The sequence below is a fragment of the Polyodon spathula genome, chromosome 14 (assembly GCF_017654505.1).
Source record: "Polyodon spathula isolate WHYD16114869_AA chromosome 14, ASM1765450v1, whole genome shotgun sequence".
Taxonomy (NCBI): domain Eukaryota; kingdom Metazoa; phylum Chordata; class Actinopteri; order Acipenseriformes; family Polyodontidae; genus Polyodon; species Polyodon spathula.
Genome location: NC_054547.1, coordinates 39,597,436 through 39,612,826, shown reverse-complemented (window position 1 = coordinate 39,612,826; position 15,391 = coordinate 39,597,436). Strand labels below are relative to the sequence as shown.

Sequence of the window (15,391 nt, the reverse complement as noted above, 5' to 3'; positions counted from 1 at the left end):
TACGTTTGTGTGCGGGGGGGGGGGGGATAAAGGGGGGTCGTCGGCTCGGCCACGTGCGGGGGGGGGGGGGGGTAAGGGCGCACACGTTGGCCCGGCGTGTCCCCGGGGGGGGGGTAAGGGGGTCGTTGCTCGCTTGGCGTGTGCGGGGGGGGGGGGGTAAGGGGGTCGTTGGCTCGGTGTGTGCAGGGGGGGGTAAGGGGGTAAGGGGGCAGTTGTGGCAGGGGGGGGGGGGGTAAGGGTGGTCGTTTTGGCACGTGTGTGCGGGGGGGGGGGTAAGGGGGTCGTGGCTCGGTGTGTGCGGGGGGGGGGGGGGGGGTAGGGGGGTTGGCTCGGGGATTCGTGTGGGGGGGGGTGGGGTAGGGGGTTCGTGGGTCGGTGGCGTAGCGGGGCGGCGTTAGGGGGTAGTGTGGATCCGTGCGTGCGGGGCGGTTAGGGGGGTAGTTGGCTCGGTGTGTGGGGGGGGGTAAATGGTAACGTACCGAGCCAGGCAGAGGTGTATCGTTTTGATGCATCAGTGCCACACTGCAGCTGATGGAATAAGACACTGCCGGTAATCTAGCCATTCCCCCCACATTGAATGGATGCAACGGTTTTATATCTGCCAATCCTGACATTCAATACCAGCACAAGAGCTCCAGCCTTACACAGTTGTTCATACATCTACATATTCCCAGACATTGTCTATTTCCCAGGTGTTTCAGGGGGCAGCTCTATTCCCCCAGTGCAACGCGAGCCCCAGCACCTTTGGGGGGGGGTTAAATGAGTAACGTACCTGTGTGTGAAGGCAGATGTGTGCTGCTTTTGATGACACGTGTCTGTGCAGGGATGGAAATAAGACTCAAATTGCATAGCTGTTTGATCCATTCATGGTTTTACTTATGCATCCTGATTTTTACTAACACACCTGAGCTTATTACCTACACACTGCAGCTAATCTAGCGCATATTAAAACATGGAATGGATGCAACAGTAGTCTTATTCCTGCCCTGCAGTGTTCAGGTCAGCTCTTATTTCCAGCCCTGCACAGTGTTCAGGGGGTCAGTTCTTATTCCCAGCCCTGCACAATGTTCAGGTTAGCTCTTATTCCCAGCCCTGCGCAGTGTTCAGGGGGTCAGTTCTTATTCCCAGGAGCTCAGCTCTTATTCTCAGCCCTGCGCAGTGTTCAGGGGGTTGGTTCTATCCCCAGCCCTGCACAGTGTTCAGGAGCTCAGCTCTTATTCTCAGCCCTGCACAGTGTTCAGGAGCTCAGCTCTTCTTCTCAGCCCTGCACAGTGTTCAGGAGCTCAGCTCTTATTCTCAGCCCTGCACAGTGTTCAGGAGCTCAGCTCAGCTCTTTTTTTTTTTTTTTTTTTTTTTTTTCAGCCCTGCAAAAGTGTGTCAGACTCTTATTCTCAGCCTGCAGTTGTCGGGATGTCAGTATTATTCTCAGCCTGCAGTGTTCAGGATTGTCAGCTCTTATTCTCAGCCCTGAACACAGGTTCAGGATGTCAGCTCATTATTTCCAGACGCTAGTGTTCAGGATGTCAAGCTTTTATCTCAGTCCTCTGCACATAGTGTTCAGGAGCTCAGCTCTTATTCTCAGCCCTGCAGTGTTCAGGATGTCAGCTCTTATTCTCAGCCCTGCACAGTGTTCAGGAGCTCAGCTCTTATTCTCAGCCCTGCACAGTGTTCAGGATGTCAGCTCTTATTCTCAGCCCTGCACAGTGTTCAGGAGCTCAGCTCTTATTCTCAGCCCTGCACAGTGTTCAGGAGCTCAGCTCTTATTCTCAGCCCTGCACAGTGTTCAGGAGCTCCGCTCTTATTCTCAGCCCTGCACAGTGTTCAGGAGCTCCGCTCTTATTCTCAGCCCTGCAGTGTTCAGGAGCTCAGCTCTTATTCTCAGCCCTGCAGTGTTCAGGAGCTCATTCTCAGCTCTTATTCTCAGCCCTGCACAGTGTTCAGGAGCTCCGCTGCACAGTTATTCTCAGCCCTGCAGTGTTCAGGATGTCAGCTCCGCTTATTCTCAGCCCTGCACAGTGTTCAGGAGCTCCGCTTTTATTCTCAGCCCTGCAGTGTTCAGGATGCTCCGCTCTTATTCTCCGCCCTTGTCAGCTCTCAGCTCTTATTCTCAGCCCTGCAGTGTTCAGGATGTCAGCTCTTATTCTCAGCCCTGCAGTGTTCAGGATGTCAGCTCTTATTCTCAGCCCTGCAGTGTTCAGGAGCTCAGCTCTTATTCTCAGCCCTGCACAGTGTTCAGGAGCTCAGCTCTTATTCTCAGCCCTGCAGTGTTCAGGATGTCAGCTCTTATTCTCAGCCCTGCAGTGTTCAGGATGTCAGCTCTTATTCTCAGCCCTGCACAGTGTTCAGGATCTCAGCTCTTATTCTCAGCCCTGCACAGTGTTCAGGAGCTCAGCTCTTATCAGCTCTCTCAGCCCTGCAGTGTTCAGGATGCTCTCAGCCCTGCACAGTGTTCAGGATGTCAGCTCTTATTCTCAGCCCTGCACAGTGTTCAGGATGTCAGCTCTTATTCTCAGCCCTGCAGTGTTCAGGATGTCAGCTCTTATTCTCAGCCCTGCAGTGTTCAGGATGTCAGCTCTTATTCTCAGCCCTGCAGTGTTCAGGATGTCAGCTCTTATTCTCAGCCCTGCAGTGTTCAGGATGTCAGTTCACACTCACCTGTTTGTACACAGACTTGCTGAGGATGTTCTTCGATGCGCTGTACGACGAGGACGTCATCAAAGAGGAGGCCTTTTACAAGTGGGAGTTGAGCAAGGACCCTGCTGAGCTACAAGGCAAGGGCGTGGCCCTGAAATCCGTCACCGCCTTCTTCACCTGGCTGCGGGAGGCAGAGGACGAGTCAGACAATTAGACAAGGACTGTTTCTATACAGAGCGTGCATTTAGATATTGATGAAGCAGTCCTTCCACAGGAGGATGGGAGTTGGACTGCTCGTGTGCGATCGTTGATTTTTTTTTTTTTCTGGTGAAATGTCTTTAACAAATAAAACAAAATAAAAAGAACTGTGGGAGTGCAATTCCTCAGTATTCGAAGTTTTATCTTTTTATGTTTTAACCCTCTGCAGTTCATGTCTGATAATTCAGAAGAGAAACAAATAAAACTTTAAAGGCTGCTGTTTTTAAATGTTCATTTTAAAGAGACGGCCTAATAAAAATGAAAAAGGTAGGTGGGTATTTTTTTTTGTGGAGGATGATTTTGGAGCGCATATATAATGAAAATAAAATACAAAAAAGGGGGACGGTCGAATCCTAGCCATTTGAAAACTGAAATGAAGGTTCCCTGATGAGGGTTGGGGTGGTGTGGGCTGGATCTCTTAATGCAGCCCACTCCTCCCCTGCTGCCTCTCTTTTTCTCTCTCTCTCCTACACTTAAAGGTGTCTCCAAAGCCTTGAACAAGCCTGTAGCGAATTTTAAAAATCATTCTTAAAAATTTGAAAAGAATATATAGAAATCCTCTTTAAAACAAAGAACAGTACGAACCCTAGAGTCATTTCTATTACTGCTAGTAGAAAGATTTTTTCGGACAGTCCTGTAAATATAGAAGTTCTTTTTGTTGTTTTTTTCTAAACTAATGTAATGCCATGTCATTTTATTATTATTTCTTTTTTTGAGCTGTGTTTGTTTTCCCGACTCGTCGGATTCTTGTGTATTTATACAGTTTCCTGAGTTACCAGAAGGTGCTTGTAATTATCCACCAGAATTCATGGATTACAGTTTAAATGACATTTGTAAATACTTTTTTGCTTTCTTTATTAAGTATTTAATTAAAAGATTAATGCCTCTTTTCACGTCAGAAGCTGGAAAAGACTAAAGAAAATTGCAAATAAAGACTACGAGTTGCTGCAGTGCCTCCTGTCCTGGGCGTGTTTCTTTGGGGTGGGGGTTGGGTTGAGGAGATGTTGAAGTGGGGTGTGCAATCAAATTGAAGCTGATAAAAACCTTACTGTAGTTACCATGTAACTAGTGGCAACCGCATTCTAGATTGGTGCTAGCAACCCACTGAACAAGCCACTGGTTTCAGTGTGTTGATTGAGGGGGGGTGTTGATACCTCAGTTCTGCTCTGCATGTAGTGATTTGCAGCAGAACACACTGCAGCCAATGGGACTGTGGAATGAGCCCCATTCAGAAGGGCTTTGTTTGGGATAATGTGATTATCCGGACACGCTACCTGATAGTACAGGGCTTGCAGCTCATTGTGTCCCTGCACTCTGGATGAGATGGAGGGGTATAAGAGAGCACTCTGCCAGCTGCCTCCAGACACCATGCTCTCCCACAGCATCCTCCTGCAGCTCGTCTGTGCTGCCTGGGTCCCTCTCAGGAGCTCTGCCACCCCAGTCGGCGCTTTTCCAGGTAACTCAAGTTGACCTGGACTCTGCTTGTTCCCATAAGGAATGCACTGTAGTGAATTGTAAAGTACATTTTACTATGGTAAGGATTTGATTGGTATAACGAAGCTACAACCTACAGACCAGCTGCACAAGTGCGACGGGGGCCAGGACTGGCTTGGTTTTGTATGTTTTATTTATTTTTTGTATAGCTTTGACTTGCCGTCTCCAGCTAACTCTAGCGATGTGTGCAATCAGTGCAAGTAAATATAATTCAGCACTGACTGCGACGTAGTCAAACAAATGCCGTTTCCAGCCTGGGTTAAAAAAAAAAAAGAAATAAGAACTGTAACACTTTAAAATAAAGTTAAAATAGACTTTTTTTAAAAAAAAAAAATATACGTACAAATGACAAGACAAGACAGTGCAGTGCCCTGGCCCTCTGTGCGGGCCACTGTATTCAGAACCTGTCATGTTTGTGTTGGGACCAGATGAAGAGCGACTGCCCAAATTCTGGTACGATTTGTCAAAGGAGCGTCTGCAGAGGAGTCTCGATTACCAGGATTCGACCAAGACGGCGAAAAACCTAGTCCTCTTCATTGGCGATGGTGAGTGAAGTCAGGGCCAGGTGCAGAGTTGTACAAACTGTTTGTAAAGCAGGTACAAAAAACAAAAAAAAAAACGATCCTGTGAACTCTTATTTAATGCGATTAAAGTTACAATTCACGGGTTCCAGATTAGCATCTCGCTGTGGCGGCGTTGCAACAAACTCACGTCCACCTAGTGGTGCAAATGTGCAACAGTTCTTGCGTTTACTGGGCTTTACATTGCCAAAGAGTTTCCATTTTGGAGTACAGTGTATCGAGACTTGTTGGGAGTAGTATTGTGAACTGCAGTTTCAGTGTACTCGCCACTAGGCGGAGACAAAGACCAGCTCTTAAAAACACAAGCACATGTTCCGACGTGCAAACTGGTAAACCAGGTTTGTACTTCTTGGAAACAAAGTAAATGGGGGAGTTTAATTTGGTGTAAACCTCTATTTTTTATTAATCACGCATACAGTCTTACACCAGTCCGAATGCTTCGTGGGCAGATTGCAGATGAAATGTGATACTTTGTAACAAATGTAAGGACAAATAAGAACACCTGCTAACAAATAAATAAATAATAATAAATGATTGAAAACTGACAACTGTGTTTGTAAACGATTTGACTTACTGTCTGAAGGTATTTAATCCGTGCCTTAGCCATATACTGCAATGTTTTATATTCAGTACATTCTTAATACTATAAAACAGTGACGCACTGTATTGAGTGAGCGTGTTCTAGGTGTGAAATACTAGAGCACTGTATTGAGTGAATGTTCTAGGTGTGAAATACTAGAGCACTGTATTGAGTGAGTGTGTTCTAGGTGTGAAATACTAGAGCACTGTACTGAGTGAGTGTGTTCTAGGTGTGAAATACTAAAGCACTGTACTGAGTGAGTGTGTTCTAGGTGTGAAATACTAGAGCACTGTACCGAGTGAGTGTGTTTTAGATGTGAAATACTAGAGCACTGTATTGAGTGAATGTTCTAGGTGTGAAATACTAAAGCACTGTACTGAGTGAGTGTGTTCTAGGTGTGAAATACTAGAGCACTGTACTGAGTGAGTGTGTTCTAGGTGTGAAATACTAGAGCACTGTATTGAGTGAATGTTCTAGGTGTGAAATACTAGAGCACTGTACTGAGTGAGTGTGTTCTAGGTGTGAAATACTAGAGCACTGTACTGAGTGAGTGTGTTCTAGGTGTGAAATACTAGAGCACTGTACTGAGTGAGTGTGTTCTAGGTGTGAAATACTAGAGCACTGTACTGAGTGAGTGTGTTCTAGGTGTGAAATACTAGAGCACTGTATTGAGTGAATGTTCTAGGTGTGAAATACTAGAGCACTGTACTGAGTGAGTGTGTTCTAGGTGTGAAATACTAGAGCACTGTACTGAGTGAGTGTGTTCTAGGTGTGAAATACTAGAGCACTGTACTGAGTGAGTGTGTTCTAGGTGTGAAATACTAGAGCACTGTACTGAGTGAGTGTGTTCTAGGTGTGAAATGCTAGAGCACTGTACTGAGTGAGTGTGTTCTAGGTGTGAAATACTAGAGCACTGTACTGAGTGAGTGTGTTCTAGGTGTGAAATACTAGAGCACTGTATTGAGTGAATGTGTTCTAGGTGTGAAATACTAGAGCACTGTACTGAGTGAGTGTGTTCTAGGTGTGAAATACTAGAGCACTGTACTGAGTGAGTGTGTTCTAGGTGTGAAATACTAGAGCACTGTATTGAGTGAATGTTCTAGGTGTGAAATACTAGAGCACTGTACTGAGTGAGTGTGTTCTAGGTGTGAAATACTAGAGCACTGTACTGAGTGAGTGTGTTCTAGGTGTGAAATACTAGAGCACTGTACTGAGTGAGTGTGTTCTAGGTGTGAAATACTAGAGCACTGTACTGAGTGAGTGTGTTCTAGGCGTGAAATACTAGAGCACTGTACTGAGTGAGTGTGTTCTAGGTGTGAAATACTAGAGCACTGTACTGAGTGAACTAGGTGTGAAGTACTAGAGCACTGTACTGAGTGAGTGTGTTCTAGGTGTGAAATGCTAAAGCACTGTACTGAGTGAGTGTGTTCTAGGTGTAAAATGCTAAAGCACTGTACTGAGTGAGTGTGTTCTAGGTGTGAAATACTAGAGCACTGTACTGAGTGAGTGTGTTCTAGGTGTAAAATGCTAAAGCACTGTACTGAGTGAGTGTGTTCTAGGTGTGAAATACTAAAGCACTGTACTGAGTGAGTGTGTTCTAGGTGTAAAATGCTAAAGCACTGTACTGAGTGAGTGTGTTCTAGGTGTAAAATGCTAAAGCACTGTACTGAGTGAGTGTGTTCTAGGTGTGTGCTAACTGTACTGAGTGAGTGTGTTCTAGGTGTAAAATGCTAAAGCACTGTACTGAGTGAGTGTGTTCTAGGTGTAAAATGCTAAAGCACTGTATTAAGTATTATTGAAGCTCTGACAGGGTTGAGCAGGTTAATGAGCATGTTGTTCCAGGTATGGGTTTGAACACGATCACAGCAACCCGAATCCTAAAGGGACAGTTGGGAGGGAAGAGTGGGGAGGAATACTCTCTGGCCATGGACTCGTTTCCACACACCTCTCTCTCCAAGGTAAGAGGTTTCACCCAGCCTGTGTTTCAGTATGCTGTTTGAATGAGAGTTCATCCAGCCTGTGTTAATGTGTTTGCTGTTTGATTAATTGGCTAATTTGTTAACGTGGAATAATAGGAAAGATGTATAAATATTAGTCCTAAATGAGAGTAACACAAGGAGAGTTGCTACATTTGCTTTTCAGAGATAGGATTCCGGTTGTAATGAAAGTTAACTTGAAGCTTCTGTATCGTGTATAAAGCTGCCTCCTCTTGCTTCTGTATCGTGTGTAAAGCTGCCTCCTCTGTTGCTTCTGTATCGTGTGTAAAGCTGCCTCCTCTGTTGCTTCTGTATCGTGTGTAAAGCTGCCTCCTCTGTTGCTTCTGTATCGTGTGTAAAGCTGCTGTATTGTTGCCTCTCAGACATTCTGCACAGACTCCCAGATCGCTGACAGTACCTGTGCCGCCACAGCTTTCCTGTGCGGAGTGAAAACCAACAAGCTCACTGTGGGGCTCAGTGCCAATGCCATCTACGACCAGTGCAACACCACGGCCGGCAATGAGGTCCCCTCCATACTGCGCTGGGCCAAGGAGGCAGGTAAGGAGAACCAGGGAGTCCAGCACAGCGTTTCACCACATTGTGATTATAGGATGCTATAGGGGTCTCCATGGACTCTGCATCTCCTTCACTCCCACATTCCATTCCTCTATCTCTTCCCCTCACTGCCTCTCTGGCCCCACAGGTAAGTCTGTGGGTCTGGTCACCACCACCATCGTCCAGCACGCCACCCCAGCTCCTGCGTACGCACACTGTGTGAACCGCTACTGGTACTCTGACTCTAGCATCCCCGAGGCTCAGCGGGGACATGGCTGCACTGACATCGCCCACCAGCTCGTCCACAACATCCCCGACATCGAGGTACCGGGGGTGGGGGTCCCCCCCCTTTTTAAATTCATTTCCAATGCATTCCCTTTATTTTAAATGTCTTTGCAGTTATACAGTAGCACTTAGAGTAGCTCTCAACTCTCCATGCTAGTGTAGAGTCCCCCCAGTGCTTAATCACCAGAAGAACCAGCAGTCTGCCTGAGACTCGTTGATAGAGCAGTGACAGTGATGGTATGAGTGTTCCTCTCCAGGTGATCATGGGTGGAGGTCGGAAGTACATGACCCCCCAGTCGACGCCTGACCCAGAGTACCCCGCTGACCCCAACTCTCAGGGCAGGCGATTGGACGGGGTGAATTTGATTGACAAGTGGAAGGAGTTGAAACCAGGGAAGGTGGGTCAGAGTTTCAAATTGGAACTGATTAGTCGGATGAAGGGATGTGTGTCCGGTATCAATGAACTGTGTTCAAGCATGTGTGCCCTTCTTCGATTCTTCGTAAATCTGTCTTGAACTCTGCCTATACTTTCTCTCTTATTTAGCTGGTGGTGTGTAGTAATATATATATTACTATGCCTGGTGCTTCTGTCATAACCTGTCATCATTCTGGGTTGAATCAATCCATGTGCCAAATGAATTTAGCTGCTACAGTGGAATCCTGCATGCATGCTGTATATATGCATCAAGACCCTGCTCTTTCCAGCAGTTCTGAATACACAATCCTTCATTAAAGTGAATGTTCTCATAAATTCCTAGCAGATCTCCTCAGCCAAGTAAAATATACCTTTCTCATGATGAAAAAAGTTGAGTCCCATAAATTGTGCTCTTGCTGGTGAAGTTCCCCCTCTCTGCTCCTCCAGAAGGCAGCGTACGTGTGGCACAAGACAGCGCTGGACCAGGTGGATCCAGAGCAGACAGACTACTTGATGGGTGAGGGGCTCAGGGTTTTCATTGGAGCAATCGGGCAGAATTGTGACGCCATGTCCCTCCACTTGGCATGATGTGTAGAGGGCATCCCCAGGCTGCCAGTGCAGCTGTTCGACAACAGACCTGTAGACACAGAGATGAGAGGAGAAAAGAGACTAAACAGACGTGCGATTAACTAACCAGCTCAAGGCTATGTACAGTGTCCAATACTGCAAGTCATCAATCATTTAATTTCATGTAAAGTCCTATTGCCTGCAGGGGGAGCCCTTGCGCTGTTTATATGCTTCTCAGTTTAGTACAAGTGAAACAGGCTCTCCAGCAGTGTGGGGCTGGGCTGAGATTCAGCAGCAGACCCAGGCACTCTAGTTCTAGTGTAGGAAGAGTGTTCTGGGTTCCAAATCCTCCACAGTGTGTGTATTGACCAGCAGGGGGTTAGGGCTATAATAGAATGCAGGTGTAATGCTGAAAGTGTACTGGAGTGAGCAGAATGTTTTGAAGCCCTGTTGAATGACCCACTCAGGCTCTGCTGTATTGTGATTGCAGGACTCTTCGAGCCTGGGGACATGCAGTACGAGCTGACCCGGAACAACAGTACAGACCCGTCCATCACAGACATGGTGGACAAGGCCATCCGAGTCCTGAGCCGGAACCCCCAGGGCTTCTTCCTGCTGGTGGAGGGTGTGTATTCACAGGGCAATGGCAGGGCAATGGCAGCACAGTCACAGCGCAGACATGAATAGGATTAGTTTGATTGAATTGTATTAGCAGTTTTTACCAAAAAGGCTACGAAATGGCCCGACCATTTGAAGCAGCTTTATGTGGTCACGTTGTATGGCTGCTGTCATTTCTTGCACAGCAGCTTCATGCCTGTTTAAGTCGGCCCCGCTTCTCTGCAGGAGGGAAGATCGATGTGGGGCATCATTATGGGAAGGCCAAGCTTGCTTTGTACGAGACCATGCTGATGGACGAGGCTGTGGCGCGGGCAAAGGAACTGACCGATGACCGCGAGACACTGACCGTGGTGTCAGCTGACCACTCGCACACGCTCACCTTGGGGGGCTACACCGACCGCGGGAATCCCATATTCGGTAGCGCAAATTTAAAATCCAAAGATGTTGTCATTTCTTTTCAGCAATTCCAGTATAATTGTCTGGATGTGTTTGGTTTGCAGTGCATGTCTCTGTTTGGTTTGCAGTGCATGTCTCTGTTTGGTTTGCAGTGCATGTGCTTGTTGTCTGTGTGTTTGGTTTGCAGTGCACATTGTCTGTGTGTTTGGTTTGCAGTGCATGTTGTCTGTGTGTTTGGTTTGCAGTGCACATTGTCTGTGTGTTTGGTTTGCAGTGTATGTGCATGTTGTCTGTGTGTTTGGTTTGCAGTGCATGTGCATGTTGTCTGTGTGTTTGGTTTGCAGTGCATGTGCATGTTGTCTGTGTGTTTGGTTTGCAGTGCACATGTTGTCTGTTGTCTGTGTGTTTGGTTTGCAGTGCATGTGCATGTTGTCTGTGTGTTTGGTTTGCAGTGCATGTGCATGTTGTCTGTGTGTTTGGTTTGCAGTGCACATTGTCTGTGTGTTTGGTTTGCAGTGCATGTGCATGTTGTCTGTGTGTTTGGTTTGCAGTGCACATTGTCTGTGTGTTTGGTTTGCAGTGCATGTGCATGTTGTCTGTGTGTTTGGTTTGCAGTGCATGTGCATGTTGTCTGTGTGTTTGGTTTGCAGTGCACATTGTCTGTGTGTTTGGTTTGCAGTGCATGTTGTCTGTGTGTTTGGTTTGCAGTGCACATTGTCTGTGTGTTTGGTTTGCAGTGCATGTGCATGTTGTCTGTGTGTTTGGTTTGCAGTGCACATTGTCTGTTTGTTTGGTTTGCAGTGCATGTTGTCTGTGTGTTTGGTTTGCAGTGCATGTTGTCTGTGTGTTTGGTTTGCAGTGCACATTGTCTGTGTGTTTGGTTTGCAGTGCACATTGTCTGTGTGTTTGGTTTGCAGTGCACATTGTCTGTGTGTGTTTGGTTTGCAGTGCATGTGCAGTGCATGTCTGTCTGTGTTTGGTTTGCAGTGCACATTGTCTGTGTGTTTGGTTTGCAGTGCATGTGCATGTTGTCTGTGTGTTTGGTTTGCAGTGCATGTTGTCTGTGTGTTTGGTTTGCAGTGCACGTTGTCTATGTGTTTGGTTTGCAGTGTATGTGTGTGTTTGGTTTGCAGTGTTGTCTGTGTGTTTGGTTTGCAGTGCATGTTTGTGTTTGGTTTGCAGTGCATGTGCATGTTGTCTGTGTGTTTGGTTTGCAGTGCATGTGCACGTTGTCTGTGTGTTTGGTTTGCAGTGTATGTGCATGTTGTCTGTTTGTTTGGTTTGCAGTGCACGTTGTCTGTGTGTTTGGTTTGCAGTGCACATTGTCTGTGTGTTTGGTTTGCAGTGTATGTGCATGTTGTCTGTGTGTTTGGTTTGCAGTGCACGTTGTCTGTTTGTTTGGTTTGCAGTGCACGTTGTCTGTGTGTTTGGTTTGCAGTGTATGTTGTCTGTGTGTTTGGTTTGCAGTGCATGTGCATGTTGTCTGTGTGTTTGGTTTGCAGTGCACGTTGTCTGTGTGTTTGGTTTGCAGTGCATGTGCATGTTGTCTGTGTGTTTGGTTTGCAGTGCATGTGCATGTTGTCTGTGTGTTTGGTTTGCAGTGCACATGTCTGTTTGTTTGGTTTGCAGTGCATGTTGTCTGTGTGTTTGGTTTGCAGTGCATGTGCATGTTGTCTGTGTGTTTGGTTTGCAGTGCATGTGCACGTTGTCTGTGTGTTTGGTTTGCAGTGCACATTGTCTGTGTGTTTAGTTTGCAGTGCATGTCTAGCCAAAGCACACTACTGCTATGCTCAATAATTGTAACTCTCTCCTGGGCTCCTGCAGGTTTTGCCCCTCAGCAGAGTGATGTGGATGGGATGCACTACACCTCTCTGCTCTACGCTAACGGACCAGGATATCGCTTAGCCAGCGGGAGCCGAGCCGATCCACGCAACGACAGCACCTGTGAGCACAGGGCTTCCTGCTCTCCATTCATTTCAGTCTTTATTGAGTAGAAATACAACATGGGCAATTTAACTGATACAACACAACAGCATTCACCCATGTAGGAGTGCCAGGGTCAGCAGAGGATCTGATTCCTTTAACAATAGTGTAACTTCAGTATCGCTTGAATAATGCCTCTTCTCATTGCAACATTCATAAATAAGAAGTATTTATTTTATTTATGTATTTATTTATTTATTGCACTTCTGCAAAAAGTCATTTTTTATATACACAATGTACATTTCTTTTCTTTGTACTGTTTCAGAATTGGAGGGCACAAAAACAAGGTTCTAGTCCCACAGAAACATCTCTAACAGTTTGCTTTAACTGGATGGCTTTTCAGGGACATTCTGACTTAAATGTGCCCTGTTTGGAAGACAGGCCTGCTCTGCACCCAGTAACACCCTGCTCACAGGACACTGACACAGCTGCTCTGCATTGTAACACCCTGCTCACAGGACACTGACACAGCTGCTCTGCAGTGTAACACCCTGCTCACAGGACACTGACACAGCTGCTCTGCACCCAGTAACACCCTGCTCACAGGACACTGACACAGCTGCTCTGCAGTATAACACCCTGCTCACAGGACACTGACACAGCTGCTCTGCAGTGTAACACCCTGCTCACAGGACACTGACACAGCTGCTCTGCAGTGTAACACCCTGCTCACAGGACACTGACACAGCTGCTCTGCAGTGTAACACCCTGCTCACAGGACACTGACACAGCTGCTCTGCAGTGTAACACCCTGCTCACAGGACACTGACACAGCTGCTCTGCAGTGTAACACCCTGCTCACAGGACACTGACACAGCTGCTCTGCAGTGTAACACCCTGCTCACAGGACACTGACACAGCTGCTCTGTATATAGCGAGTGTGATAACCCAGTCATACCCTGAATTTGTGTATTACAGTGCAGTTCTCTAATGGCTTGTTTTCAGACAATAAGGACTACATGCAACAGAGCGCGGTACCCCTGACCCAGGAGACTCATGCCGGGGAGGATGTGCCGGTCTTTGCCCGTGGTCCCTGGTCTCACCTCTTCAAAGGCACCAACGAGGACACCTTTATTGCCCATGCCATGGCATATGCTGCCTGCCTGGGGCCCTTTGCCTCCCGCTGCAACCAGACCTCCACCGCCATGAAGCCAACCTCCAGGGCAGCTCCCAACCTCTCAGCGCCTGGCCCCAGAGTCCTGCTGCTGCTGCTGTACTGCGCAATGGCATTGTGACATCACCACAGCAACGTTCCGCTCCTCCGGTCTTTTTACTTCCTCGTTTTCCAGTAGAATGTTTAGTTAAAGCACACAATAGAGACATTGATTCTATTTAAGTTAGATACATATTCTATGCACACTCATTGTAATTGACATAAATATATATGTACTAAAGTTGTATGTTATTTAGACCTTGGCTGTTCATGCAGGTATATTCTCATGTACTTCACATTAAGTGACGTGTTTCTAGTTTGTTTCTAGTACACTGTGTTCAGTTTAAAGAAGGCTCAGGGTTACTCATTCACTTGTTTACTGTAGTTCTGTATTGGGGTTATTAGTGTCATCCATCACTATTAAACAAACAACAGTGCTACAGTTAGAAATCCTTCATAAACACCTAATAAACTCATTAATCTCCTTTCTTTTGTTGTTTCTGAATGCGTTAGTGTTGCTTCATCTGACACCAAGCCTGCTTGTTCTGTAAAGTGTTTTATTGTTTTATTATTAGATTTCTACAGTTTCTCATTGGACAGCTTCCTCACATGCTTAACCGTTCTCATTAAAACACATTAAATGTTCTTTCCAATAAATCAAAAAGTGTTTTGTTTTTTCTTTTTTTTTTTAAATGGTGCAAGTTTTGCGGTGCAGCAAAGTCTTTGGGAACCCTCCCACACACATCTACAGATTTTTTATGGCAAACAACGGACGATCCAGAAAACATGCACGGTCCAGGTCCTAGAGTGATCCTTCTGAAAGAACACTCCTCCTGTGCTGAACCTTGAAGTCTGGCACACTGCACCCCAGGGCAGAGTCCTGTGCCGAGTGATTGTGGAAAAGCATGCAGAAGGTTGGTGCTGTTATCAGGTGTGTAAACTTCTTTATTGGGCTCTGATAAGTCTACAAGGCTGGCAATCGGCTGAGCTGTGGATATATAAACCTGAGCGGGCAGGGCACGGGGCAGGACACACTGGCAAGCAGCACTCTGGAGACATGGAGTTCTTCTGTCTTTCCCTGCTGGCGGCTTTGTGGTGTGCAGGAGCAGCTGCTGTCCCAGGTAATCTCTCTCTGACACTTCGGAAATGCTGGAAGCGCGTATACATTGGGCATTGCAATGCCATGGCTGCATTTCCGCTGGGACTGGGCTGCCGTCGACTGTAAAGAGTTACTGCTCGATTGGTCTTGTGGTTGTTCAGGAGGTGCAGGAAGAATGGTGATGGGTGTAAACCCTATTTAAACAAGGTGCTTATGGATGTGTGAATGTAAATCCGTTTGTTTCATTGTCGGTGTTGGGAGTGTCTGTGACTGCTAGGTATGGTCCAGGTTATGCTGAATGTGTGTAAATGCTGCACTCTGATGTGTCGATGGACATGTTGCAGAACAATGAAAAGGGGGCTTGTCTTCTAGTGGTGGTACAGCGATGCTCTTGAATAAGAGACAAAATACACGAGAGCGCTGAGCTGCATTCTTTATCAACTTCCTAATGGCTTTGTCAACAGCAGCTAAATTGACACCTGGTATTCAGTAACTGCAGTTGTGCCTCTGAGGGCAGGCCTATAGAAGCAGTCCCGCTGTGTGTTTTCCAGACAGTGGTGTTCAATGGAGAATGTTTCTGTCTTTCTAATATGTGGGTGTAATAATGAATAATAAAGAACAGTGTGTGTTGGGGTCTCCCTGGATCTTCATAGCATTCCTGTTGGAGAGCTTTAGTTTCTATTTGAAATTTGTTTTCTAGAGAATGAAGAGGACCCAAGGTTCTGGAGGACTCGAGCCCAGGACACCCTTCGTAGAGCTCTGAACCTGCGGCACAACACCAACGTGGCCAAGAACAT

At 46.6% G+C, this 15,391-nt stretch overlaps 2 protein-coding genes across 4 annotated transcripts in view; both read left to right on the top strand.

Moving 5' to 3' along the window:
* The window catches only part of LOC121326837 (eukaryotic translation initiation factor 4 gamma 1-like), a 23,165-nt gene extending 20,007 nt beyond the window's left edge, over window positions 1-3,158 (top strand). The window contains exon 28 of the mRNA XM_041270408.1: window positions 2,670-3,158. Coding sequence (XP_041126342.1) covers window positions 2,670-2,848 — 179 coding nt within the window. The 3' untranslated portion in view covers window positions 2,849-3,158. The remainder of the gene's footprint in view (window positions 1-2,669) is intronic.
* Window positions 3,155-15,391, top strand: LOC121326845 (alkaline phosphatase-like). Of its 3 annotated transcripts, none has more exons than XM_041270424.1 (12): window positions 3,155-4,348; window positions 4,815-4,931; window positions 7,390-7,505; window positions 7,907-8,081; window positions 8,227-8,402; window positions 8,621-8,761; window positions 9,229-9,295; window positions 9,836-9,970; window positions 10,189-10,380; window positions 12,184-12,303; window positions 13,288-14,409; window positions 15,295-15,391. In XM_041270424.1, exons 1-11 carry the CDS (start codon window positions 4,216-4,218, stop codon window positions 13,575-13,577), a joined length of 1,662 nt encoding a protein of 553 aa, XP_041126358.1. In that variant the 5' UTR covers window positions 3,155-4,215; the 3' UTR covers window positions 13,578-14,409; window positions 15,295-15,391. The 3 variants fall into 3 exon arrangements, with proteins under 3 accessions (XP_041126358.1, XP_041126357.1, XP_041126359.1); XM_041270423.1 differs by having other exon boundaries at window positions 9,226-9,295; XM_041270425.1 differs by lacking the exon at window positions 4,815-4,931 and having other exon boundaries at window positions 9,226-9,295.

Excerpts from the sequence above, each read along its gene's own strand:
- LOC121326845 (XM_041270423.1), top strand. The coding sequence starts at position 4,216 with ATGGAGGGGTATAAGAGAGCACTCTGCCAGCTGCCTCCAGACACCATG. Across the intron at positions 8,403-8,620 it reads ACAACATCCCCGACATCGAG|GTGATCATGGGTGGAGGTCG; the intron begins GTACCGGGGGTG and ends GTTCCTCTCCAG. Across the intron at positions 9,296-9,835 it reads GCAGACAGACTACTTGATGG|GACTCTTCGAGCCTGGGGAC; the intron begins GTGAGGGGCTCA and ends TTGTGATTGCAG.